Source organism: Vulpes vulpes, chromosome 1 (assembly GCF_048418805.1).
Source record: "Vulpes vulpes isolate BD-2025 chromosome 1, VulVul3, whole genome shotgun sequence".
NCBI classification, from domain to species: Eukaryota; Metazoa; Chordata; class Mammalia; order Carnivora; family Canidae; genus Vulpes; species Vulpes vulpes.
The window spans coordinates 148,893,071-148,919,770 of NC_132780.1; the positions used below are offsets into that span (position 1 = coordinate 148,893,071).

The 26,700-nt window shown below is 39.2% G+C and overlaps 1 protein-coding gene across 4 annotated transcripts in view; it reads left to right on the forward strand.

Annotated features, from left to right (window-relative positions):
- The window catches only part of EFHC1 (EF-hand domain containing 1), a 66,401-nt gene that overhangs the window by 26,435 nt on the left and 13,266 nt on the right, over window positions 1–26,700 (forward strand). For 3 of the 4 annotated variants that reach the window (XM_072733737.1, XM_025991052.2, XM_072733740.1), the window contains 3 exons: window positions 4,956–5,096; window positions 11,312–11,525; window positions 11,920–12,067. In XM_072733737.1, the coding sequence (XP_072589838.1) occupies window positions 4,956–5,096; window positions 11,312–11,525; window positions 11,920–12,067 (503 nt within the window). Of the gene's footprint in view, window positions 1–4,955; window positions 5,097–11,311; window positions 11,526–11,919; window positions 12,068–20,600; window positions 20,978–26,700 lie in introns of those variants that run through there. The other variant, XM_072733742.1, reaches the window with a different exon arrangement.

Below are 26,700 nucleotides of genomic sequence, written 5' to 3' on the forward strand. Positions count from 1 at the left end.
GAGGGCAGTGTCATCATTTTAATTTTTTCAAAATAAAATATTACCTATCTCTTGACCTAGAAAATCTGGCATGGGGACTATAAAAGGATATGTGTAAGGACGTGTACTGTAGTACTACTTATGAGAAAGTGTAAGGAAATTGGGAGAATAAACTACAGTACAATGAGAAGACTGTGAGGCTGTAAGACTGGTTAAAAAGAAAAAAGAGGAAGTCAGTCTCTGCATATTAACATGGAAAAATGTCCATCACATTTGTAAGTGAATGAAGGCACTTATGCGATATGGCCCTATTTGTGTCAATTGCTGCATATAGTACCTGCTTGCATTTGCTGAAGAGAAGGCCTGGAGCAATGACCACCTACACTGTCCACTGTGGTTAGTCCAGCATGTGGGAAGGGGGAGGTAGGGAAGTATGAGATGACAAGGGACCTTTCCTTTCATATTCTGTGTGCTCTGAACTTCTCCTTTTATACCAAATCTCATATTACTTTTATAATTTTTAAAATTTTGATTAGAAAAAGACATCTCTTAAAATTTCAGACTGCGAGGGGATCTCACTGTTCCCTGCCTATTTATCAGAACCTTTTACTTAAAAACTGATGGGGAGCAAATAGAAGCTGACTAATGAAGATGTTGGAAGGTGGCTTTCTTTCATTGCAACATAGCTTTCCCTAGAATTACACTAACCATAAAATCTGGTTCTGTGTACCAAGTCCACTCTGATCTGAGAGTAAGGCCGTGGTGCTTTTAAATGCACCAACATAGTAATCTGATAGTCTTGTGCCTTCAATGTGATTCAGCACCATATTTTAGAAATTCAAATAAGAATCGCATGTAGGGGTGCCTGGGTGGCTCAGCTGGTTGAGCAACTGACTGATTTCGACTCAGGTCATGATCTCAGTCTTGGGATCCAGCCCCAGGTGAGGCTCAGCCCCTCTCCCCACCCCCAACTCCCACTTGTGCATGTGCTCTCTCTCTCAAAAAAAAAATTGCATGTGTTAAAAATTACACATTATACAGCAAATTCAAGAAGTATCTGATGTGTTAAGGCAGCACAGTATCACAGGCTGCAAGCGCAGGTTCCTGTTACATGCGTTTGGGTCCGGAGCAATGCATACGATCTCTTTGGTCTGTTGCCTATGTATAAAATTGGATATTAATACCCGTGACCTAACTTTATATTACCCTTCTGTGTGTAAAATAATGCCATGGCTCTTTCTTTTACAAAGAAAGATGTGAATGGAAGGATGGAATTAATGAATTCCTCCAGCCCAGGCTTCTGCTTTCTGCTGATTGGCTGCCCTGCTTTTTGTATTTGGCCTCCAGTTACGCAAAGTAGGTATGGTTTTGCCAATACAGCATCTTGCTTCACTCTCCTGGACTTTTGTTGATGCTTTTCCACTTGCTTGAACCACTTTACCATCATTTCTTTACGCAGCCTTTCTTATCCTTCAACACTCAGTATAGGCCTCCCGTCTTCCAAGAAGGCTTCTCTAAACTCCTAGCAGGGTTAATCACCTCTCCCCTGTGTGTTCCTGGGGTCTGTGCCTCCCTCTGCTAGCACTTGTTTACTATATTAAAGTATCTGTCAAAGAATCTTTTTTACTGGCCTGTAAGTTCCTTGGGGGCAAGGAGCCCCTAACTCAGTGCCTAGCAAATAGGACCCACGTGGTATGTTTTTTGAACTAGATAAGAAGACTGACTATGAATGTATGTATTTGTTTCCCAAGGAGGCAAGTGATATCTTAGGCAAGCCTTTTAGAATCAACATTTCATAAAAACAGTTACAAAGAAAGATTTGGATTTTGGTGTGCTATGAGTTTCCCAGGGGAAATAAAACTTTTGGAAGGAAGTGCTGTCAGTTTTTTCTCTGATAGGATTCCTTACCAATGAATGGGCTCATTGATTAAGAATTATAAAGCCCTTGCTCCTATCCCCAATTTTTGGGGTGCCATTTGTTTCAATATACAGGAAAAAGTACCACAGGGCAGATCTAGATTTTGATCAAGCAAACTATTCCATCACTTTAGTTTATAGATAGGTATAGTATGAGATAGCAGTCCGAAGGACTTGCCCAAAGTCACACTGCAAAGTACAAGGGTGAATCTATTAAATGTCAAACCTTCTTACAAGAAAGAATCTGATCTAACCAGGAGGTAGGATGGGGAGGGATTACAATACATTTTTCTTAGTGAAAAGGCTTTGATCCATCTTTTGAAGCTGATAAAAGTTTTGGGTCCTAGAACACCCCTGCTACCCATCCCTTTATTATCATCTTTTTCTCCTAACCTGTCTTCTAAAGAAAGGAAAGAAAAGGCTTAGTAGAAAACGGAGTGAACCAAAGAATCACTGTAGATTTTGGTTTGTTTGTTTTGCCCTGTCTCAGTCACCTGGTATAATAAAACCAATTCTACATCCATCCATATAGCATATTAGTCATAGCATTTGGTCAGTTTATTTTCAGTAAATTCTCTACAATAAACAGTTACAAGTAAGCTCTCTCTGTCCATGAAAGTCTTAGTTGGAAATGAGTAGGAGAGCACCACTTAACCAAACAGCAAATACCTTTCGGCTCTCCTTAGTCATCACGCTTCAGTCATTTAAACCCTGAGCAACATAGTGGGAAAGCAGAGATGGGAAGCTGTAGCTGGGTCTAGCGGGATAAAGCCAATGCAATGATCAGGGATAGAATGGATATGAAGTGGATATATTCAATTCAACAACCATGACACTTAGGTCAGGCTAATCTGTTAGATTAGGAATAAGTAAACATGCATCTACTGTTCCATCTCAGAGACTCCATCTGGAGACCTGCCATGGGGAAGAGGAAGAATCCAGAAGTAGGAGAGCCAATCTGCTATGGACCTGGCCTCTAGCTTTATCTGAAGGATTATGGGGCTCTCAAGCTCCATGTGTACTTGCTTTGTTAAGATAATGTGGGTGGGTCATGAGAGCAGGATTATCTAGGAGTGATAATGTCCACAGTCAGAAGAGTGGCTCATCTGGTTTAGAACAGGACACAGACAGTAGCTGGGAGTACAAGAAGCATGGTGCCAGGACCCCAAGCTCAGGGGCTGATATTGAGGGAAGGTCTTCATTTCAAACAGGGGGCATGAGGTGCAATTCAGAAAAAAATAGGTTGAACTCTGTTGAAACACAAAAAGGAATTTAAGAGGAAGGTGCTTGGAGGCTTGCCTCCCTATTTCAAAATTCAACTTCCACCACCAACCCCCAACCAGGCTGCTCTCAGAATATGTTGATGCGCTTACGGAGGAAGTTTAGATTCCACCACTGTGTATTTCTGTCCTCTAGAGTAACTCAGATGCCCAGCATGTGGTGTCTCACCCAAGGTCCCTCTGTCCATAGCAATTTGTATATTCAGTGAGAAGTGGTTTTGCATTTGGAGCAAGTTAGATCATTGTCCATCTACTGGATCTGATAGTCACATTTCCACCACGATAATCACATTAACTACAGCCCCAGGAAGTGGGCAAAGAGGTAGTGTTCCAGGCACTACACCTTGGGTGAGCATAGTAGTCACAGGTATTTGAGGGAATACTCTGTTATACATGGACCATGTAGACTAATTTGTCAAAGTGCCTGAATACAGTATCTCAAAAAGATTTGGGGAAGGTATCTACAAGTGAAAAGTATGGAATAAGCTGACTTTGCTGAGAAAGCCTAGTAAGAAGAAGTCCAAAGGAAAGAGCTCTGCTACAGTCTGCCTGGCCTTAAGGAGAGGAAAACAGCCACTGAACTACTTAAGTTTGTAGACCAACAAATCCTAGACTCCTACAGTGATGTTTTCAGCTCTTCATGGAGACCACATGAAAAATAAAAGCTCATTCTGTACTTTCACACTAACTTACCAAAAACCTTCTTGGTAGAAGTTTGGTCTCTTGAGTTTGCTTCTTCATTAGGAGAGGAGAATTCTGTGTAGACAAGGAGTCTGAGTTCTCAGTAAAGATTGGCTGCCATCCCTGTTTTGTGAGGCAAAAATCAAGAAATAAAAATCTTAGGAATATGGAGATAAATAGGAGAAAAAGTAGCACGAACTAAATCCTGCCCTTCCCCAACACCAACACACGCACACATACACACTTTGGGTAAACTGAAAAATCAGTTTCCAGATTCCTTAGGCTGAGGCCCACGCCCCAGAACAAAGAAGTCACAGACCTTAGACTTTTCCATGGTAGGATGACTACAGGGGCCAGGATTGGGACCAGGAGTAGGGCCAGGTCCTGCTCTGGCGGTAAGGGATCAGTGGACATCAGCAACACACAAGTCCCCCCTTATCCATGGTTTTGCTTTTCACAGTTTCAGTTACCTGCGGTCAACCCCAGTCTGAAGGCAGATGATCCTCCTCCTGATGTATAATCAGAAAGTCAATAGTAGCCCTACACTCGGTCCCAATGCCTGTGTCATTCCCCTCACTTAGTCTTATCACGTAGGCATTTTATCATCATGTCAACACAAGAAGAAGGGTGAGTGCAGCATAGTAAGATATTTTGAGAGAGAGACCACATTCACGTAACTTTTATTACAGTAGGTTGTTATAATTGTTCTAGTTTATTATTAGTTATTGTTAATCTCTTAATGTGCCTAATTTATAAGTTAAATTTTATCATGCATATGTATCGGAAAAAGCATAGTGTACATAAGGTTCAGGCATCCATGGGGAATCTTGGGGTAAGGGGCACTACTGTACTTCCACTGTAGCCCTGAGGGTTACTCTGTGGCATCATCAGTCATTCCTATGAGCAGTGATCATGGTGTAAAGTTTATATATAAAAAGGAATGAAATATATAATGTAATATTTTCTCACTACTATGCATTTGTATATATAGAAATGGTTTTGAATAAATGTCTTCTATATTTTTAAAAAAGAAACTTTGCTACCTTTAATGTAATTTTAACACAAACAACATTTATTTCACTTCTTGTATTTCTTCAGGAATTACCTCCTTACAATGGTTTTGGACTCATTGAAGACTCTGTTCAGAATTGCTTCGTTCTCGTTCCAAAGGCTCCAAAAAAAGATGTTATTAAAATGCTGGTGAACGATAACAAGGTGCTTCGTTACTTGGCTGCACTGGTGAGGATGACTTTCATGTACTAAGATTCCATTGTGTCTCACTACTGTGCCCAGTTATCTTTTTGTTTGTAAGCTGTTAAGTAACAGCTGTTAGAGTTGTATGTTACTTAAACAGCTGTGGGATCCAGTCCCCAGCCTTTGGACAGGTTGGATAGTACTGGGGGTAGTGTCCTAAGTTCAACTAAGACCTAGTTCTAGTCCCATCTCCTGTAAACATCTTTGTTAGATCATTAATCTCTCCCTTCTACCCCTCAAATTTTGACTGACCTTTTCACCTTTTTTTATTACATAATTATGAAAGCCTGACATAGTAGAATTATTTGTGTACTTATGTGCAATTGAGTGTACCGTGATTTCCTTGAGAGTAGGGATCATATCTTACTATCATTATCTTTGACGTCTAGCTTGATGTATTTTGTATTCATTAAATGTAATAAATGGAATCAGACCAATTTAATAGGTATTGCCTTTGAGAAGTCATATGGCTGGTAAATTAAGAGCATGTGTTTGGAAACAGACATAAATTTAAATACTGAATACTCCACTCATTGGCTGAATTACCTGAGGCAAATTACTGATAGGACAATGGGCAATGTTTTTTAAAATGGAAAATATGTAGAAATAGGGATATCAGAATTTTATTTAGAAATACGGATAACAATAGAAATTGAAATAAGTTACTTCCAGGAATAGGAATTGGGAGTGTGGAGAGGTGGCCAAGTGATTTTTCAAACTGTATGCATATATTTGAAAAAATAAAAATTAAATCAAGACATAGTTGACTACTATATTTTCGAAAAATGTTGAACAAAGCATTAAATAAAAAAGGAATCCTAGCAAACTCTAGGCCAACTAGTATACTCCAAACCATAAAAATTCTGCTTAATGAATGTTTTACATTATCACCAAGTCCTCTCAGTTACTGTTTAAGAGGCTTGTTGAATTATGATATATAGTAACTGTAAGCTCCTTGAGGCTGGGATCAGGTCTTTCTACAATTTTAAGTATTCAATAACTTTGGTTGAATGGGTAAATGAGTTTATTTACACATACACTATCCATGAGTTAGGCAGTATAATATGCACATTTTATGTTTCAAAATATAAGAACCAAAGAGGCTAGTTGGCTTGTCCCAGGTCTCAGCATGAGACCTCATGCATGAAATCTCATGCTGAGAACTGGCAGAGGCAGAACTGGAATCCAGCATTCTTTTTTTCTAGCAGTATATTTCTATTTTGCAGTGACAATGTAAATAATTTTGGAAATATGACAGTACCTTCAGTATAAGCAATTATAATACAATGATCAAATTAATATATGAGTGAGGAAGTAGAAGAGAATATCACAGGTATTTTTCCTGTAGAGAAAGTTAACAAAGCCCTCAAAAAGGTAACGTGAAGAGTCACTGTAAGAAAGGAAGTTGGAAAACAAATCTTATTCCTGCAGCTCTGAGAATCCTCAGTCCTGCATTTTTTTTTTTTTTAATCAAGAGCCAGTACAATGTTTAGGTTATGAAAAGGGAAAAGAACTTACATGAGTTTGTAAACTACATAGTATTAAGCTTATGTCTAATACCCACAAATCATGGAAAAATTATTATATAATTGAGTACAAAAATTACTATGAATAATGTTGAATATTGCTAAGTGAGGAGAAAAAAATGCATTTATATTGACTGCAGTATCTATACTCACAAATAATCAGGGCAAATGTACTATATCGCAAAAGGTTGAAGAGTCAGTAGAAGCAATGATAATGACTGGGTAATTCGGATCTTCCCTCTTGCTGAGGGTACCTAGAAAAACCAGTGTGTATGTGTACATGTGTGCGTGTTTGCGTGTGTGTTTATGTACTACTGCTTAAAGGTGCTGGACAACAAGATGTGAAGAATCACCAGGAACCAGGAAAATATTGAACCAGGAAAATATTGAAAACCAGAGGGTGAGCCTGGCGGATGGAGCCTTTTCTCCTCAGGGAATTTTGCTAATTACAGAAGCCTCCTCTATGAGTGCAAACACTGTAATTTGGGCCTGTTAAAGGTAGAAGCATCTGGTCAACCCTCTGTGCTTTAATCCATAAATGGATAATCCTTGAAGGGACTATTGTCTGGCTTTGAATGATCTCAGTCCCTGAGTTGTCTCAGTTCCAGAAATCAGATTAAGATCCTGGATAACTGATGACCCAAGGTATCTGACAGAAGTCAATATAAACTCTTTGAAGACAGCATCATCAAAGGCTTCTATTTCTATAAACAATGTAAGAAATATAGTGTATTTATTTTTAAAATATGTAAACAATACAGTGTACAGACGTACAGCAAGATGACATGAAGGAAAATGAACAAAAACAACGGACAATAGAAATTGATCCATAGGGACTTCAAATACTGATGTTACCAAATTCAAACTTAAAAAAAATCAATATTTACTATGTTTAAGAAGATAAAAGGATAAGATTGAAGATTCTAACAGAGAACAAGAAACAAAGTATTTCAGTTTTGAAAATTTATCAGTAATAGAATAAAGGGGAAAATTATATGTAGAAAAGTACTTAATAAAATTCATCCACTGTGGCTTCAAAACAAAACTCTAGTAAATAGGGTATAAAAGGGAATTTCCTTAGTCTGATAAAGAGTATCTACCAAAAATATACTAAGTATTCAAACAGCACACTTAGTGATGAAAGGTTGAAAGTGTACTCTCTGAGATTAGAAAAAAGGCAAGACTGCTATCACCCCTTGTATTCAACATTGTACTGGAGGCCCTAGCTAGAGCACTAAAGGAAAATAAAAGGGGGAGATATATATATATATATATATATATATATATATATATATATATATACACACACACACACACACACACATACATACATACATACATACACCAGCAGAACTATTAGTAAAGCAGTAGTGGTTATCATCCCACAGGCAAGAAGAAAGAGGTGATATTCTGGTCATGGTAATTTTTAAACGTTTTTCCCTGACCTATTTAGCAAAGTAGAGGGTGTCTTCATTTAGTTCATCATGAAGCTCTGAGGATGAAAGAAGGGTGGCTGACAGTAAGAAGGGGCTTTGCTGGGGACTTCAGAAGAAAAGATGGAAGTTCAAAAGAAGGGAAGTCTATTGTAGAAATGCTCGGAGACAAATTCAATGGAATCCTCTTGAGTTCAGACAGACACTGTATGTGTTATGAGGAAATAAAGTCTGCTAAACCCAGCCAGGGGGTTGGGGCCCAAGTGAAACTATGGCTAGTGAAGTATCTGGGGCTCAGGGTGAAGTGCCACCTAGGGGGCTTGGGAAAGCTCAAGAATGCCACTTGAGCAGTGGTCTGCACAGCAGCAGGCTTGGCCTTCCAAGGAGCCTGCAGACAGCATGTAATCCATGCAGGATGTGAAGAAAACAGAATAGCCTCTGTTCATAATTTATATGAGTACATTTATTTTATAGCACCTGATATTTATATCTGCTTTGTAGGGCACAGAACATGTTTATGCAGAACATATATTGAATTATTCATTCATTCATTCAACAAATATAGGAGAACTACTTTGGGCTTGGCATAGTTCCGGGCATTGAGGGTACAATGGAAAAACAAGGCAGACAAATCTCTGGCCTCATGGAGTTTACATTCCAGTTGAGGTTATTCTGGTCAAGAGTAAATATATCATCAAAGAACAAGTAGTAAACATGCTGTAAAAAGTAAAGCAGGAGAAAAAGATGGGGAGGGGATCATTTATACTGGTAAATAAGAGAAATGCTGGGGGCGGAGAGTGCACAGCTGAGTAGAGACCAGAAAAAATGTCCAAGGGGGCTAGCCAGCAGCATATCTGAGGAAACTGCATTTCATGCAGAGGTCATAGGGAATGGAGGGTAGAAAGACAGAAACAAAGATGAGATCCAGGAACCAGCTCAGAGCTTTGCAGCCAATGGTCTAACAAGGCCCGAGGGATAGAGTGGTGGGAGTAGTCACCCATGGTGCTGGCAACAAGGGATGTAGGTAACAAGCCTGTAGACAACTTAAAAATAAACCCAAAAGTTGATCTGCCTTTTACTGTCACTGCGTGCCTGTAATTCTAAATATTAGCAATACAATACTAATCCTCAAAGAGACCGTGCCTCCATACAGTAGAATTTCAGAAGAGAGCAATAAAAAACTGCCATTAAGCACACACCACAGCAAGAATTGTAGAGAAGATCCATCAGTGTTGCTAAATACAGGAAAACCTTTGAGGATAAACAGGATTTTCATAGTTTTGGGGTGTGTTCCTCAAGATATTTATCAACTGCAAAGGGAAAGATGGTAATTTTAAAAGGGAGAAACCCAGGATTTATCTTCTTATCCGTGTGACCAAGGTCAACATCACCCATAGTAAGATACATCAATACTGTGTCCTCCTTGGTATGCTCTGAGAAAGACACGATATTTTGTCTGTGGTATTTTTGCCAAAGATGCAAATATCAGATCCACAAGGGACGTTCAACAAAATAATTGACCATTACTCTTCAAAAGTGTCAAGGTCATGAAAGATAAGGACAGAATGAGGACTGTAACAGATTGGAGGAGGTCAAAGAATAACTAAATATAATGTGAGATCTTGGATAGGATCCTGAGACAGAAAAAGAACACAAGTGAAAAACAGGTGAAATCCGAGTAAGAACTGCAATTTATTTAACAGTATTGTGCCATTACTATTTACTATTACTGTTGTACCATTGCTCTGGGTTTGATAATTGTACTGTGGTTATGTAAGGTGCTAATATCAGGGGAAGTTTTGTGAGGAGTATATGAAAATTCTATATTGTTTATGCAACTTTAAGTCTTCAGTTCTAAATAAAAACAAAGATTTTTTTTTTAACTTTTAAAATACTCCTAAAGTACTCCTGCCAGGGTAAATCATTAAACCTCCCCCACTTGATACAACCCTGCCTGTGGCTGTGTTCAGAACTTTGTATTTTATTCAGTGTGATGGGAATCCTCTGGGGTTTGAGAGCCAAGAGGTGATGTGATTTGATTTTTATTAACTACATTGTGGATGTTTGTTTAAATTTTTTTGTGTTGTTAGAGTGTCTAATCAAAAAAGTTTGGAGAATATTGGATTTGGGAATGGTATAGGAAATTATTTTGTGAAGAGGAAACCCAGTGACTTTCTTTGATAAAGGAGAAATTATCATACAAGAAATTCCATGTTGTAAATGAAAAGATATGTGCTGAAGTTGCAATTTGAGAGAATTTTAGTCAAGAATAAGCATGTCTGTATTTAGGCTTGTTCAACCTGGAATTGGTTTCTTAGGGTTATGTGATCATTCTTCAGTGATTAGATGTAGGAACAGTCTTATCTACAAGGTAGTATCTCAGAATCAATTTCAACTCTATGACATTATATTACTCATCCAACCTTTCTTAACTTTCTTTTTAAAATTATGTATATAAATGGATTTCTTTGAAGAACTAAACTTTGCATAATCATCTTAGTGTCTATGAAGTTGATCGTATCAGCCAAGAAGTCTCAAACTATGGGCAGCCTGTGGGCAGAATGTAGCCCACGTTTTTTTTTGTTGTTGTTGTTGTTTTTGTTTGTTTTGTTTTGTTTTTGTTTTTGGCCCACATGGCACTTTAAAAGAGTTAAGTTCAACATTTAAAATCAGGGTTTTTTTTTTCTTTCCAAGTTTTTGTTTAAATTCCATTTAATTAACATACAGTGTAGTATAGGTTCGGGTGTAAAATTTAGTGATTCATCACTTACATACAACACCTGGATTTCTGTCTTCCCGTGAGAAATGGGAAGATCTAGCAACATAGGGCTTACGTTCAGACAAGGAGTTGAGTTGGGGCAGCCTCCTTTAGATGAGGCATGTCCTTTCCAGGCCAACAGAGTCCCCCCTCCCCTACCCCCATACTGTTCACTTACATTATACTTTGTATATTTGATTTATATTTTATACGTAGTCCTTTTTTAAAAAGATTTTATTTATTTATTCATGAGAGACACAGAGAGAGAGGCAGAGACAGGCAGAGGGAGAAGCAGGCTCCCTGTGGGGAGCCTGATGTGGGACTGGATCCCAGGACACCGTGATCACACCTTGAGCCAAAGGCAGATGCTCAACTGCTGAGCCACCCAGGTGTCTATTTTTACCTAGTTCTATAGATACTTAAATTTAGAACATCTGAGTAGACCATGTACCTTCCTTTTGCTTCCTTTCTTCTCCTTTCTAGGAATCTCCCATCCCAGAAGACAAAGACCGCCGATTTGTCTTCTCTTATTTTCTTGCCAGTGATATGATTAGTATCTTTGAACCTCCTGTTCGAAATTCTGGCATCATTGGTGGCAAGTACCTTGGCAGAACTAAGGTTGCTAAACCGTCCTCAACAGCAGAAGATCCCATCTACTATGGCCCAACTGACTTCTTCATTGGCGCTGTGATTGAGGGTAGGTCTAAGCACAGCATAGCCTTTCCTACCTACCAGGTGAATGGGTGCTTCCTTGTGGGAATTTAATTCATTTAACTCTTTTAAGAGGGCATCAGGCTGCATTCCACCTGAAATGAAGCCAGTATTCTTGTATGTGTGATACAGTATTTTGATCCCCTTCATATCAACTAAATTGTAAGTTGGTCACATTCATGGGCTATAGATGGAAACCTCAAGCTTCCTAAACACTGAGTGGACTACTGCCTATTAGTTTAGAGAGTTGTTGGAAGTTCATTCGTCTAGGTCACAGATGCCTATCTGTGAACTTGTCATTGGAGGATCAGTAATATTTTACCCCTAATTGCATGATTAAAATCATAATCAAGCTAAGTGTATTCCCACCCTCTCCCCAGTGTTTGGCCACCGGTTCATCATCCTTGATACAGACGACTATGTTCTGAAGTACATGGAGAACAATGCTGCCCAGTATTCGCCAGAAGCACTCTTGTCTATTCAGAACCGGATTCAAAAGCAAGAAGCTCCTGCACCAGAATTGGAAAAGTATGTTTGACTCTCTAAGGTCCAATTTGACTTTGGAACATGTAAGACATTTAGGAGATAGTTTTGGATAAGATGAGTGGGTAATCACATTTTAGATTTTCAGATTTCCCTCACCAGATGGGAGTTATCAGACATACAAGGAAGGTTCTCTGGGTCCATTATAGTAACATCATTTATTTAGCAAATAATTATTGAATGCCTGGTATGTATCAGATACTATCAGCAGGCCCTTGGGCTTTTGCCAGTCAACAGAATAGACAAAAAGTTTCTGCTGTCATGGAGTTTGCCTTCTAAGCAACAGGAGAGAGAGGCAACAAATAAACAACACAAGTAAATCATACAGTACCTTAGGGGATGAGTGCAATGGAAAAATGGAGAACAATAAGAGTGATAAGAATTTCTGGAGAGTGATGGTGGGCTGTAGTTGATCTGGGGAGCAGAGTACACCTTGAGAAGGTGACCGTGAGCAAACACTTGAAAGAAAAGGAGCTTCTCAGGAAGAGGGCCTGGTGAGTGCGAAGGCCCAGCCTGCCTAGAGTACTGGGAAGAAGCAGGCTGGTGAGAACAGCGAGACTGAGGATGTGAGTGGAAGAGGAGGAGATGGAATTAGAACATAGCACCGTAAGAAGGGGCTGGATGAGGTAGGACCCACTGGGTCCCCATTTGGAAATATGTTGACTTTTCTTTGTAAAATGAGAGCCGCAGGGCAGGGGGTGAGGCGGGGTTTCTCAGAAGAATGGCAAGATTTGACATGTGTTTTAAAAGAACTCCCATGGCTGCTGTGCAGAGGCTAGATCAGGAGGCAAACGAGTTAGGACCATGTTAGAGAAATCCAGGCAAGAGATGAGGGTGTGTGGACCAGGTGCCTCAGTGAACGTGGGGAAAAGTGGTCTGATTCTGGATGAATTTTGAAGGTAGAGCCTGTAGGACTTCAGACAGATTATACAGAGGCTATAAGGCAGTAATTAAGAATGACTCCAAGATCTTTGGGCTGATCAACCGGAAGGAAGGAGTTGCCATCAGCTGAGATGGGGAAGATGTGTACTGTGGGTAGAGGAGGGTTATTTTGGTTGGGGGAAGGATTTTGGCTTTGGTTATTATAGGAGTGCTGACCACAGTGATTCCATCTTAGGCCCCCCATCTTGTTCATTCTCACACAGTGTCCCTCTTCGAGGCTATATGTTCCTGGCCCTTGGGGAGGCTAATGTCTGCCCTGATGGGATTGCAAGAAGGCTTATTCTGATCCTCCCCAAAGTGGTGCACAGAGGGCCCCGATTTAGGTAATTAGTAGAGATAGCTGGTGCACAGAAGGCCCCACTTTAGGTAACTAGTAGAGATCCTTTGGTGCACAAATGACACCACTTTAGATAACTACCCTGTGACCTCACCACCACGCTCCTTGCTCCATAAAAGCTGGGGATTGAAGTCCTGACTGGGCAGAGAATAGGGGCAGAGAATAGCTGCGTGTGGCCTGGACCATCCTGTCTGGATCAGTCTACTCGATTCTCCCATAAGTTACCCTGAAAGGAACTGCACAAATGGTATGGAATCACTTGCTTTGTGTTTCAGTCTTAAAGTGCCTTTCCGTTATAGAGGATGTTTTACTGACTCTCCATCTTCTAATAGATACACTAGATTTAAGGTATCTATTGGATATCCAGGTAGAGGTATCAACTGGCCATTGGATATATAAACCTGGGTTTTAGGCAAGAGGTCTGGGCTGGAGATGTAAATGTGGAAGTTGTTGACACAAGCAGATGATGTTTTAAGCCACAGGGCTGGCTAAGGGAGCAGTGCAAATAAAGAGAATAGCTCCAAGGACTGGGCTCTGATGTCCCCCAACTGTGAGCATTGAGAGAGGAGACTGGGAAGTCAACTAGTGAGGCTGGATGAAAATCAAGTGGGTGTGGTGCCCTGAAGTCAGATCAAGGAAATGTAGGCCATTCTCCCTTTGCATTGAGCTCGGAACTCTGAAAACAACCAGGCAAAAAATCTTAATAATCAATGGTAAAGTTAACTATTCTGTGACCTTTAAAATTTTCTGTCAAAACGTGAAAAACTCCATGGTTATATACGTGTAAGAAGTGAAAAAAAATAGTAAAACCAATTTTTATTTGGTACACCGTAATTTAAAACAAAGGCAGGACCCCCGAGTGGCTCAGTCAGTTAAGTGTATGACTCTTGAGTTTTGGATCAGGTAATGATCTCAGGGTCATGAGATCCAGCCCCTCATCAGGCTCCACACTCCAGCAGGGAGTCAGCTTGAGAGTCTCTCCCTCTGCCCCTGCCCCCACTCGCATGCCTGCACATGTGTGTGCTCTTGCTCTAAGATAAATCTAAAAATAAAACATTGGCAACATTAAGAATCAAAGTGCTTTACTTCGTTGGGGGAGGGAGGGGGGCGGGGAAACAACTTGCTGAGACAAGGTTGAACAGTACTTGCCTCGTTCTTGTCACATAACCAGAGCAAATATCTTTCCTATGCATTGGCAAATTGACATATTCCTTTCTAATTTTGGATCAGCTTTCATCATTTTATTATTTTTGCTCTCCATGTTGTGAAATACCTCCTCCTGTTCCTTTAATAACCATGAAGTGCCTCCAAGAGTTCTATCAATGGGAAGTTTCTCATTGCACCTGAGAGCTGCTTGTCCTTTCCACGCACCCTCTGTCCTCATGCAGGCCTTAAGTCACCTTTCCCCTAGCTGTGCGCTGCCCTGGGAATCCCACTGGTGGTGGGGACCATGGCACCCATCAGCTACTGCTATACTTCCATTATGTTAGAGGCGATATTTTACTTCCAGTGCTAGCACTTTTTGTGTCTTTGCTTCACTTTCACTTTTTTTTTTTGCCAATTTCCTTTTTCAATGATACACATTTTTGCCAAGTGGCCAGTCACTGACAGACTTTGAAAAACATGAGCTAATTGTCACCAATCGATGTGCATGTGTTGTTTTTGTGTTGATCCGTACACTGACCAGCCAACAGTGAGTTTGTGCTTTGTGCAGTTCCTCACTGTTCACAAACTGTGGTAACTGAAATTTGAACCTTGTTGTTGAAGGACTGGGTTATTTAACTAAACAGTGTTAACTGAAAATCACACTCATCAGAGCCTTGCAGAGGGACAGCTGCCTGTATATCAAGGAATGATTCATTGTGTCAAATGGGGATTTAGCAATGTGGGGGGATCCAGGTGGGATCCCCCCCATTTCGGTGGAATGGGAAGGGCAGGAAAACCTGATGGGAGGGGATTTATTTATTTATTTAAAGATTTTATTTATTCATGAGAGACACACAGAAAGAGGCAGAAACACAGGCAGAGGGAGAAGCAGGCTCCATGAAGGGAGCCCAACGTGGGACTCAATCCTGGGTCTCCAGGATCAGGTCCCAGGCTGAAGGCGGTGCTAAACCACTGAGCCACCGGGCTGCCCCTGGGAGGGGATTTAAGAGAGAGTGGAAGGATGGCAGCTACCTGTGTGAGCACAACATAAGGAATAAACTTGTTGAATCACCATGTTGTGCACCCGAAACAAACATCATGTGTCAATAATATTGAAATTTTTAAAAAAATGAGTGGGAGGAGAGGAATTGAGACCAGAGTTATAGACAACTCTTTTGAGGAAGTTTGTTGCAAAGGAGAAGAGACATGGGCGGTAGTTGACAGAGGAGCAGAAGTTTTTATTTTTAAGATAAAAATAAAAAACAGCCTGTTTATACATAAATGGGAATGATTTTGCAGTGAGGGAAACTGACAAATGTGTGAAAGGATGGGACTCCATACCTGGTGGAGGAATGGGCTTTAAGATAGAAACACCAAGCATTCATTTCTGGCAGTTCTCAAACTTTTTGGTCTCAGAGCACCTATATACTCCTAAAAATTAATGAGGACCACAGTGAGTCTTTGTGTGGTTTTATATCTATTGATATTTACCATGTTGAAAATTATATTTGAGAAATTTAAAAATATCAGTTTTTAAAAATAATAAACTCATTTCGTGTTAACACGAACAAGTGTTTTATAAAAAATAACTATTTTCCAACCCCCCCCCCCAAAAAAATAGAAGAATGGCCTTGTTTTACATTTCTGCAAGTCACGTTAATGTCTGACTTTATTAACAGAAGACAGCTGGATTTTCATCTGCCTCTGTATTCAGATTGCTGGATCTCATTCATCATGTAACCTTTGGAAAACTCCATTGTGCATTTGCGAGAAAACAAAGGTTAAAAAGCAAATACTGGTTTAGCGTTATTATGAGAATAGGTTTGACCTCACAGACCCCAAATGGATCTCAGGAGCCTCTGGGAGTCCTGGAATCACTCTTTGAAACCTTGACCTAAAAAAAAAAAAACAAAAAACAAAAAACAAAAAAAAACCTTGACGTATGGCAACAAGCAGGAAGCAGGAAGGTGGAGTGGAGTGTGTGGGTGTAGCTCCTGGGAGGTGGGTGGATATGGATGATGAATCTTACCAAGTGTGTCCTTTTCAGAGTAGCAGTGCCATAGGAAGAATAAGGATGGGAGATTTCAGGAGAGAGGAGGAGTTGTGAATTGTACCATTCTATTGACTACATATCAACAAAATATAAAAATGAAAAATAAATGCATAACTTATCTACTAAGAAATAATTATAATTGTCATTCATCGTCAATTAAAAAACTCCTCCTACTTCCAGACATATTAAAAAAATGTGAAACAAATGCCACAGGCCTAATGAAATATGGCAGCTGTCTAGGAAATTGGGAATTGCATGGACTAGAGAAGCATGTGTTAGTGACTGCACAGCATTCGGGGCCACGGGGAGACTCATGGTCCTATATCTAATTCAGGTGCTTCTCCAAAGTTTCTTCTGTAATTTCCCCATGTCTGTGCAAATACCAGCAACACTGGGAAGCTTCTTGCTTTGGCACACTACCCGTAGAATCTCTCTCCCTTTTCGTTCTGATTTTCTAATGAGGAAAAGATAGTGTGTGGCACTTAGTATAAAATGCCAATAAAAGTAAAGAGAAATTCAAGTTCTAGGTTGAGTTCCATTGCTGTCCTTGCTTTCACCCTCATCTCATCCTCCCTCTCTTCTTCTGTGATGGGTTAGACCAATAAGTGACAGAAAGTGCTTGAAGGTGATATGAACCCTTGTGCCGCCCCTTCCATGTCTTCTAGCCATTCTGTCTTTGGATCCTAACTCCTCCCATCTGGTAAAGAACCCACTCTACAGAGATACAGATCATTTATTTGACTAATCATTGCTAAGAATAATGAAAGGGGATCTCAAGTATCTGTCAGACCTGAGTACTTATGTCAAGTGTCAGTCACAGGAGGATAATATTTGCAGCTAGCCATTTTCTTTCTCTGAGCCAGAAAATTAAAAAGTGCACAGGTAATTGAGCATTGACTTTATCTGAAGTTCTTGTTGGGTTTTTGGTCCTCATTGTAGTATATGGAACTCAGACTTGCTTTAAAAATGCTCATAAATCCACCCCTCCATGTGACATCTCCACGCGTTCATATGTTATCACTTAATTAGCATCCCATTTGTGCTCTTCATTTTTGAGAGGACCCTCCTCCCCTGCTTAGTGAGCTTTTTCATGATTTTCCACTTTTAGCCATTTTTCCCATATAGGCATTCCCCAATAGTCTTTTTTTCTATCTTCTTTATGCCCCAAGCCCTTCCATATTCAATTTGCAGTTGGTCTCAAATATAAGACCAAATGATCCAAGGTAGTAAGTTCCTTCAATTTTCTCACTCTTCACCTTAGAAAGTTTCCAAACTGTTACTCATCTTTTCTTTACCTTCTTGTCAAAGATAAGTAGATCCCATTTCTCCAAATTTAATTCTGTTTTGGATCTATAACCACCTCTTTTCTGTCTCCTTTAGAATCCGTGCTTCAAAAGTTGCTTTCTTAAAGGTCATCAATTCCTTCCAAATCTAATGGTCTCTTATTCATTCATTACCTCAGATACGTGAGCTTGCACCTTGTGCCAGATCTTTATAAACGCTCAGGCAAGTATATGAGAAAAGAGGGAGCTCGTAGTGTAAGACAGTGGATGGCAAATATATTTAGTGAAGAGATAGGTAGTAAATAGTTTAGGCTTTGTGGGCCATACCGTCTCTGTTGGAACCACTCACTTGTGCCCTTACAGGGTGAAAGTGGTCATAGACAATGTGTAAATGAGGGTTTGGCTGAATGCCAATTAAATTTTATTTAGAATAGGCAGCATGTTGGTTTTGAGCTGTTGTAGTTTGCCAAGTCCCTGGTTTAATGTTTAGTCTTTTTTGATCTACATGTAAGTCACTCTTTAAATTCCCACTTTTTAGATTCCATTACTTTCTTTTCTTTTCTTAAAAAAATTTTAACATAGAGTGTTACATTAGTATCGGGTGTGTGGTATATGCAACTATTCTATACATTTCTCAGTGTTCATCACCACAAGGTACTCTTAATCCCCTTCACCTGTTCTACCCATCCCCCATGCTCCTCTGCTCTGGTAACCAATCTGTTGTCTAAATTTAAAAGTCCTCTTTTTAAATTTTTTTGTTCATTTGTTTCTTAGATTCCACGTATAAGTGAAATCAAATGGTATTTGTCTTCCTCTGACTAATTTCACTTAGCCTTATACTCTCTAGCTCTCTCTGTTGTTGCAAATGGCAAGATTTCATTCTTTTTTATAGCTGAGTATATTCCTGTGTGTGTGTGTGTGTGTGTGTGTGTGTGTGTGTGTGTATGCGCGTGAGAGGGAGAGAGAGAATGTGTATACCACACCTTCTTTATCCATTCATCTATTGATGGATACTTGGGTTGTTTCTATGAATTGGCTATTATAAATAATGCTGTAATAAACATAGGGGTACATAAATCTTTTCAAATTAGTATTTTCATATTCCTTGGGTAATTACTATGGTAATTCTATTTAATTTTTGAGAAACCTCCATACTGTATGACCTCCACAGTAGCTATACCAGTTTGCATTCCCACCTACAATGCAGGAGGGTTCCTTTTTTTCTTCATCCTTGCCAACACTTGTTTTTTTTTCTTCTTTCCATTCTGACAAGTGAGAAGTGATAGCGCATTGTAGTTTTGAATAGCATTTCTCTGCTGAGTGATGTTGAGCATCTTTTCATGTGTCTGTTGGCCATCTGGATGTCTTTGGAAACGTTATCTGTTCATATCTTCTGCACATTTTTAACTGGATTATTTGCTTTTTTTGTGTTCTATAAGTTCTTTATATATTTTAGATACTAACCCTTTATAGGACATGGCATTTACTAATTCTTCTCTCTTCAGTAGGTTGTCTTCTGGTTTTGCGGATTGTTTTCTTGTTCCGAAGCTTTTATACTTTGATGTATTCCCAGTAGTTTATTTTTGCTTCGGTTTTCCTTCAGGAGAACCTTCTAGAAAAATGTTGCTACAGCTGATCCCACAAAAATTACTGCCTGTGGTTTCAGGTCCCATATTTAGGTCTTTTATACATTTTGAGTTTTTCTTTTTTGCACATAACTGTCCAGTGTTCCCAATACCATTTATTGAAGAGACTGTCTTTTTCTCATTGCATATTCTTGTCTGCTTTGTCAAGGATTAATTGGCCAGATAATTGTGGGTTTATTTCAGGGCTCTCTATTCTGTTCCATTATCTATATGTCTACTCTTGTGCTGGTACCAAACTTTTGATTACTACAGCTTTATGGTATATCTTGAAATCTGGGATTGTGATAGCTCCAGTTGTGTTCTTTTTCAGGATTGCTTTGGCTATCTGGGGTCTTTTGTGGTTCCATACAGATTATAGGATTATTCTAGTTCTGCAAAAAATGTGGTTGGTATTTTGATATTGGATTACATTAAATCTGTAGATTGCTTTGGGTAGTATGGACATTTTAACACTATTTATTCTCCCAATCCATGAGCATGGAATATCTTTCCATTTGTTTGTGTGATCTTCAGTTTCTTTCCTCCGTGTTTCATAGTTTTCAGAGCACAGACTGTTCATCTCCTTGGTTAGGTTTATTCCTAGGTATTTTATTATTTTTGGTACAATTGTAAATGGGACTATTAATTTTTCTTTCTACTACTTCATTATTAATGCATAGAAATGCAACAAATTTCTGTTGATTTTTGTATCCAGTGACTTTTTTTTAACTGAATTCTGTATCTGTTCTAGTAGTTTTTAATGGAGTCTTTAGGGTTTTCTATAAATAGTATGTGATGGCAAATGTGACAGTTTTACTTCTTCCTTACCAATTTGGATGCCTTTTATTCCTTTCTCTTGTCTAACTGCTATGGCTAGGACTTCCAGTACTATGTTAAATAAAAGTGGTGAGGGTGGACATCCTTGTCTTGTTCTTGATCTTAGGGGAAAAGCTCTGTTTTTCACCACTGAGTATATTAGCTGTGGATTTTTCATAAATGCCCTTTATTTTGTTGAAGTATGTTCCCTCTAAACCTACTTTGTTGAGGATTTTTATCATGCATAGATGTACTTTGTCAAATGTTTTTGCTGAATCTACTGAAATGATCCTATGGGTTTTATCTTTTCTCTTAGTGATGTGATGTATCACGTTGATTTGTGAATATTGAACCGCCCCTTGCATCCTGGGAATAAATTCAAATTGATTGCGGGTAATGATTTTTTTAAATATATTGTTGGATTGAGTTTTCTAATATTTTATTGAGGAATTTTGCATCTATGCTCATCAGAGATACTGGCCTGTAGTTCTCTTTTTTTGTAATGTTTTTTTTTTTTTAATTTTCTTTTTTTTTTTAATTATTTATTTTTGATAGTCATACAGAGAGAGAGAGAGAGAGAGAGGCAGAGACACAGGCAGAGGGAGAAGCAGGCTCCACGCACCGGGAGCCCGACGTGGGATTCGATCCCGGGTCTCCAGGATCGCGCCCTGGGCCAAAGGCAGGCGCTAAACCGCTGCGCCACCCAGGGATCCCTTTTTGTAATGTTTTTATCTGATTTTGGTATCTGGGTAATGCTGGCCTCATAGAATGAATTTAGAAGCATTCCTTCCTCTTCTACTTTTTGGAATAGTTTGAGAAGTCTTTAAATGTTTGGTAGAATTGGGGCGACTGGGTGGCTCAGTCAGTTAAGTGTCCAACTTTTGATTTCAGCTTAGGTAATCATCTCAGGGTTGTGAAATTGAGCCCCATGTCAATGGGGCTGAGTGTGGAGCCTGCTTAAGATTTTCTCTCTCCCTTTCCCTCTGCCCCTACTTTCCCCTCACTTAAAAAAAAAAAAAAAAAGTTTGGTAGAATTCACCTGTGAAGCCATTTGGTCCTGGACTTTTCTTTGTTGAGGGCTTTTGGTTACTGATTCAGTTTTATTGCTGGCGATCAGTCTGTTCAAATTTTTATTCCTGATTGTTTGGAGAGCTCATAAGTTTCTAGGAATTTGTTTCTTCTAGGTTATCTAATTTGTTAGAATATTATAATAAATGCTATGCCTTTACAATCCTTTGAATTTCTGTGGTGTCCATTCTCTCTCTCCTCTTTCATTTCTCATTTTATTTATTTAGGCCTTTTTTTTTTTTTAATGAGTCTGTCAATGTTTATCAATTTTGTTGATCTTTTCAAAGAACCAGCTCATGGTTTCATTATACTGTTCTGTTTTTTAGTTTCTATTTTGGTTTTCTTCTATAATCTTTATTATTTCCTTTAACTGGTTTGGAGTTTTGTTTGTTCTTTTTCTGGCTCCTTTAGATTTAAGGTTAATTTGTTTATTTGAGATTTCTTTTGCTTCTTGAAGTAAGTCTGTATTGCTATGAACTTCTTTCTTGGAACTGCTTTTACTGTATCCCAAAGATTTTGAACCATTGTATTTTCATCTCTACGTATTTATTTCCTCTTTGATTTCTTGGTTGGCCCATTCATTGTTTAATAGCATCATATTATTTAACCTCCATGTATTTATTCTTTTCAGGTTTTTTTTCTTATAGTTGATTTCTAGTTTTATAGTGTTATGGTCAGAAAAGATGCATGGTATGACTTCAATCTTTTTGAATTTTCTAACACTTGTTTCATGGCCTATCATATAGTCTATCTAGAGAACATTCCATATGCACTTGAAAAGAATGTATAATCTGTTTAGGATGGAATGTTCTGAATATTTCTCTTCAGTCCATCTGGTAGGCCAGTGTATCATTCAAAGCCACTATTTCTTGACTTTGTTTGGATAATCTATCCATTGATGTAAGTAGTGTATTAAAGTCCTTTATATTACATTGCTTTACTATTGTGTACTTTGTAAATATTTATGCCCCCAACATAACATAACAAAAAGCAGTTAATAACAAACAATTGTTATACCTTCTTGTTGGATTATTCCCTTTATACAGTATCCTTCTTTATCTCCTGTTACAGTCTTTGCTTTAAAGTCTGTTTTTTTCTGGGGCACCTGGGTGGCTCAGTTTGTTGAGCATCCAACTCTTGGTTTTGGCTCAGGTCATGATCTCAAGGTCATGAAATCAAGCCCTGCATCAGGCTCTCCACTCAGCAGGGCATCTGCTTCCTCTCTCCCTCTGCATCTCTTCTTGTTCACACACGTGTGAACACACACACTCTCTCTCTTTATCTCTCTAAAATAAATAAATAAATAAAATCTATTTTGCCAGAGGTAAGTATTTTTACCCTGGCTTTCTTTTCACTGCCATTTGCATGATAAATGCTTTTCCCTTCCTTCCCTTTCAGTCTGTATGTGTCTTTAGATCTGAAATGAGTCTCTTATAGGCAATATAATATAGATAAATCTTGCTTCCCATCACCCATAGAGCTCAGTGTGGGGCCTGAACTCACAACCTCAGATCTAGACCTGAGATAAGGTCAAGAGTCAGACATTTAACTGACTGAGCCATCCAGGCACCTCTGGGTCTTGCTTTGTTATCCATTCCATCAACCTGTCTTTTGATTGGAGCATAGTCCATTTACATTCAAAGTGATTATTGTACTTATTGCCATTTTGTTACTTGTTTTATGATTGTTTTTGTATTTTTTTTTCGCTCCTTTCTTGCTCTCTTCATGGTTTTCTGACTTTCTTTAATGATATACTTGGGTTCATTTCTCTTCATTTCTTACATATCTATTACCAGTTTTTGATTTGTGACTACCGCTAAGATTGTATATACCATCTTCTGCAGGTAGCAGTCTATATTAAGTTGATGTTCACTTAGGTTGGAATCCATTCTACTTTACTTTACATCCTTTTTTTTCTTTGATTTTTATAGATATACTTAATTTTACTGCTTTTGTGCTTCCTACTTTTCTTAATCCTACTTATAGTCTTTAATTTCCATTCAGAGTACCCTTTAACATTTCTTGCAGGGCTGGTTTAGTGGTGATGAATTTTACTAACTTTTGTTTGTCTGAAAAATTTTTAATCTATATATTCTGAATGATAGCCTTGCTGCATAGAATATTCTTGACTGCAGGGTCTTTTCCTTTTGGTAATTTGAATATTTTTCTGGCCTTCAAAATTGCTGCTAAAAAATTAACTGATAGCTTAATAGGGATTCCTTTGTATATAACTGTTTTCTTTTCTCTTGCTGTTTTTAAGATTTTTCTCTTTATTACCTTTTGCCATTTTATTTATTTTTTATTTTTTTATTTTACTTTTTGCCATTTTAATTGCTACGTGCCTTGGTGTGGACTCCTTAGGTTGATTTTTGTTGGAGGCTTTCCATGCTGCCTGAATCTGGATTTCTGTTTCCTTCCCCAAATTCAGGAAGTTTTCAGCTATTTCTTCAAATACATTTTCTGCCATGTTTTCTCTCTCTTCTCCTTCTGGGATCCCTATAATGTGAACATTATTACACTTGATGGTGTTCTGTTCCTTAGTCTAGTTTCATTTTTTATTTTTTCTCTCTCCTGTTTGGCTTGATTGTGCTCCATAACTCTCTTCCAGATTGCTCATCTGTTCTGCTTGTTCAGTCTAGTATTTATTCCTTCTAGTGTATAAAATATATATAATATTAATATATAAATATAGAAGTATTATATAAACATACATATTTAATTTTAGTTACTGAGTTCCGCATCCGTAATTGGTTCTTTTTTATGCTTTCTATTTCTTTGTTGAGGGTCTCACTGAGGTCATCCACTCAAGTACAGCAAATATCTTTATGAGCATTATTTTAAATTCTCTGTCAGGCATATTACCTATCTGTTTCATTTAGCTCTCCTGCTGTGATTTTTATCTGCTTTTTCATTTGGAACATATTCTTCAGTCTCCTCATTCTGTCTAACTCTGTTTCTTCAGTCCATTTGTCTGCAGTGGTTCTCTTTGCCTGTTGTATACAATGTTTGGTCCCTGTGGTGGGCCACTCTGGGGCCACCTTGGGCTTGAGTTGAGTCAGATGAGGTGTTTGCCAAAGATTCAGTAGCACTAAACTACAGGGCACTCTTCCTTTGTTGTACGCTGAGAAACTTTCACTGATGGGCAGGACCTATAGTCAGACCAGATGTCTGTCCCCAGCCCACTGCTGGGATCATAGTGCAAATGGTGTGTGTGGTTATTTTCTCCTCTCCCTGGAGCAGGAGAAGTCACTTTGGAGTGGCGCTGGGAGAAAACTCTTAGGGCTGCTTGCACCTTGCCAGGCTTGTGCCACAACTTTTGGATGAACTCCTGCCAAGGTCAGGTTGGAGGGGACAGGTTGTACTGTGCCAGCAAGTCCATGCTGGTCCTCTGTGTAAAGGGGTTGGGGCTTAAAACTCCTGCCCCGCCTGGGCTGGAAAGGTAGTTTCTGCAGGAGAACCCACAGATCTGGTGTGCTATTAGCAAACTAGGTGGAGAGTGCTCGTGCTGCCCTGGTTCCCACAGGTGTCCTTTTATTTTGGGTAGGGGTATGGGGAGGAGAATGGTGCCTTCTCTTTTTTTTTTTTTTAAGATTTTACTTATTTGTTTGAAGGGGTGTGGCATGAGCGGAGATAGGGAGTCAGAGGGACAGGGAGAAGCAGAGTCCTCACTGAGCCTGGAGCCGATGCAGGGCCTGATTCCAAGACCCTGAGTTAATGATGTCATGAACTGAAGCATGAGCTGAAGTCAGTCACTTACCTGACAGAGCCACCGGGACCCCACTCCCCTTTTATTCTTAAGGAGGTCTCTCAAACATCCCTACTCCTCTAGCACATTCTGAGATTAGTAAACAAATCCCCCTCATTTATATCCCAGGTGTTTTTTCAAACTGCTGCTTCTATGCTGTATTTCAGTGGGGCTGTTTGTTGTGCTGTCTCTTTAAGGGCAGGGACTCAGTTACCTATTGCCCTCCTGGTTCTCCCAGAGCCAAGCTGCTCATCTTTAAATTTAAGCCCTAATGATTATTAGGCCCTCTGTTTTTCAAAACCAAATGTTATGGGGATTCTCTAACCCTCTGTGAGTCCCCTGTGCCTGGTTGCCTGGGGTGGGGTCTTCTCCTCTCTCTGTCCACATTGATGGTGTCCCTCCCTCCCAAGGACAGTCACGTGGGTCTTTTTAGCTCGCAACCACATCTCTGCCCTTCCTACCCTCTTAGTGTGGCCTCTTTTCTACATGTAGCAGTGGAGATCTGTTCTGCCATTCTTTGGGTCATTTTGGGGTTATTTACATTAATATAGGTATTATCTAGGTGTATCCATGGGTTGAGGTGAGCCTAGGACCCTCCTATTCCACCATCTTCCCTAGAAGTCTTTATCACCCTTTTTTTTTTTTTTTTTTTTTGAAGCCATCTTTTGAGTTCTGGAAAGTCAGAGTCTCTGATACTCCTGCTACTTCTCTGGAAACCTATTTGTATCTTTCTGCTACTTTTTGTCTGCTAGATTGGTGTTTCTCAAGATCCTATTTTTGGTCCTCTTATTTGCTTTTGCTAAACTCTCTTGACAATCTTACGTCATTGCACAGTGTCTAAATAAATTGCTCTCCATCCTGACCATTCTCCTGATTCTAGGCCTAGATTCCTGTTGCCCTGTTCAGTGTCCTCATCAAGCTGAGCCACAGTACCTCACAGTTTGTACAACACACAAAAAATGAGGCCATTATCATTTTCATCTTTCTAGCACACTGCTTTTCCTTCTTTCTTCCTTTCTGTCTCAAAGTGGTGATAACAATGAGTTGTGATACATATGTATAGTGTCTGGCACACAGAAGGCAAGCACTAAATGTTAATTGCCCACTTTCTCTTAATCACATCAGTGTTCCATCTAACTTAGTTTGAAACCTTGGAGGTACCTTTGACCTCTTTTATTTTGCACCATATTCAATATGTTAAATTCTTTTATTCTATAATAGATCTTGCCTCTGACTTCTCATTCTCATTCTCCCCACCATTTCCTAATTTAAAGCACTCAATCAGTTAGGAGTTGCATTTTCTGCACATAATAACAACAAAAACAGATTTATATTAGCTTAACCCAGTGGAGTTTTATGTTCCTCCTGGAATACAACATCTGGAGGGAAGCAGTCTAGAGCTGGTATGGTGGCTCTGCAATGCCAATAGAGACTTGATTTTTTTTTTCTCTCTCTCTCTCTCCTCAGATATCCATAGCAAGTAGTTTTTGTCCTTCTACTTTTCACTCTTTTTCCACAAAGTGAATGTTCCATCTCCAGCATTGCATCTGTAGTCCAGGCAGGAAGAAGGGGAAGGACAAAGGGTAAAAGACTGAACAGCCAA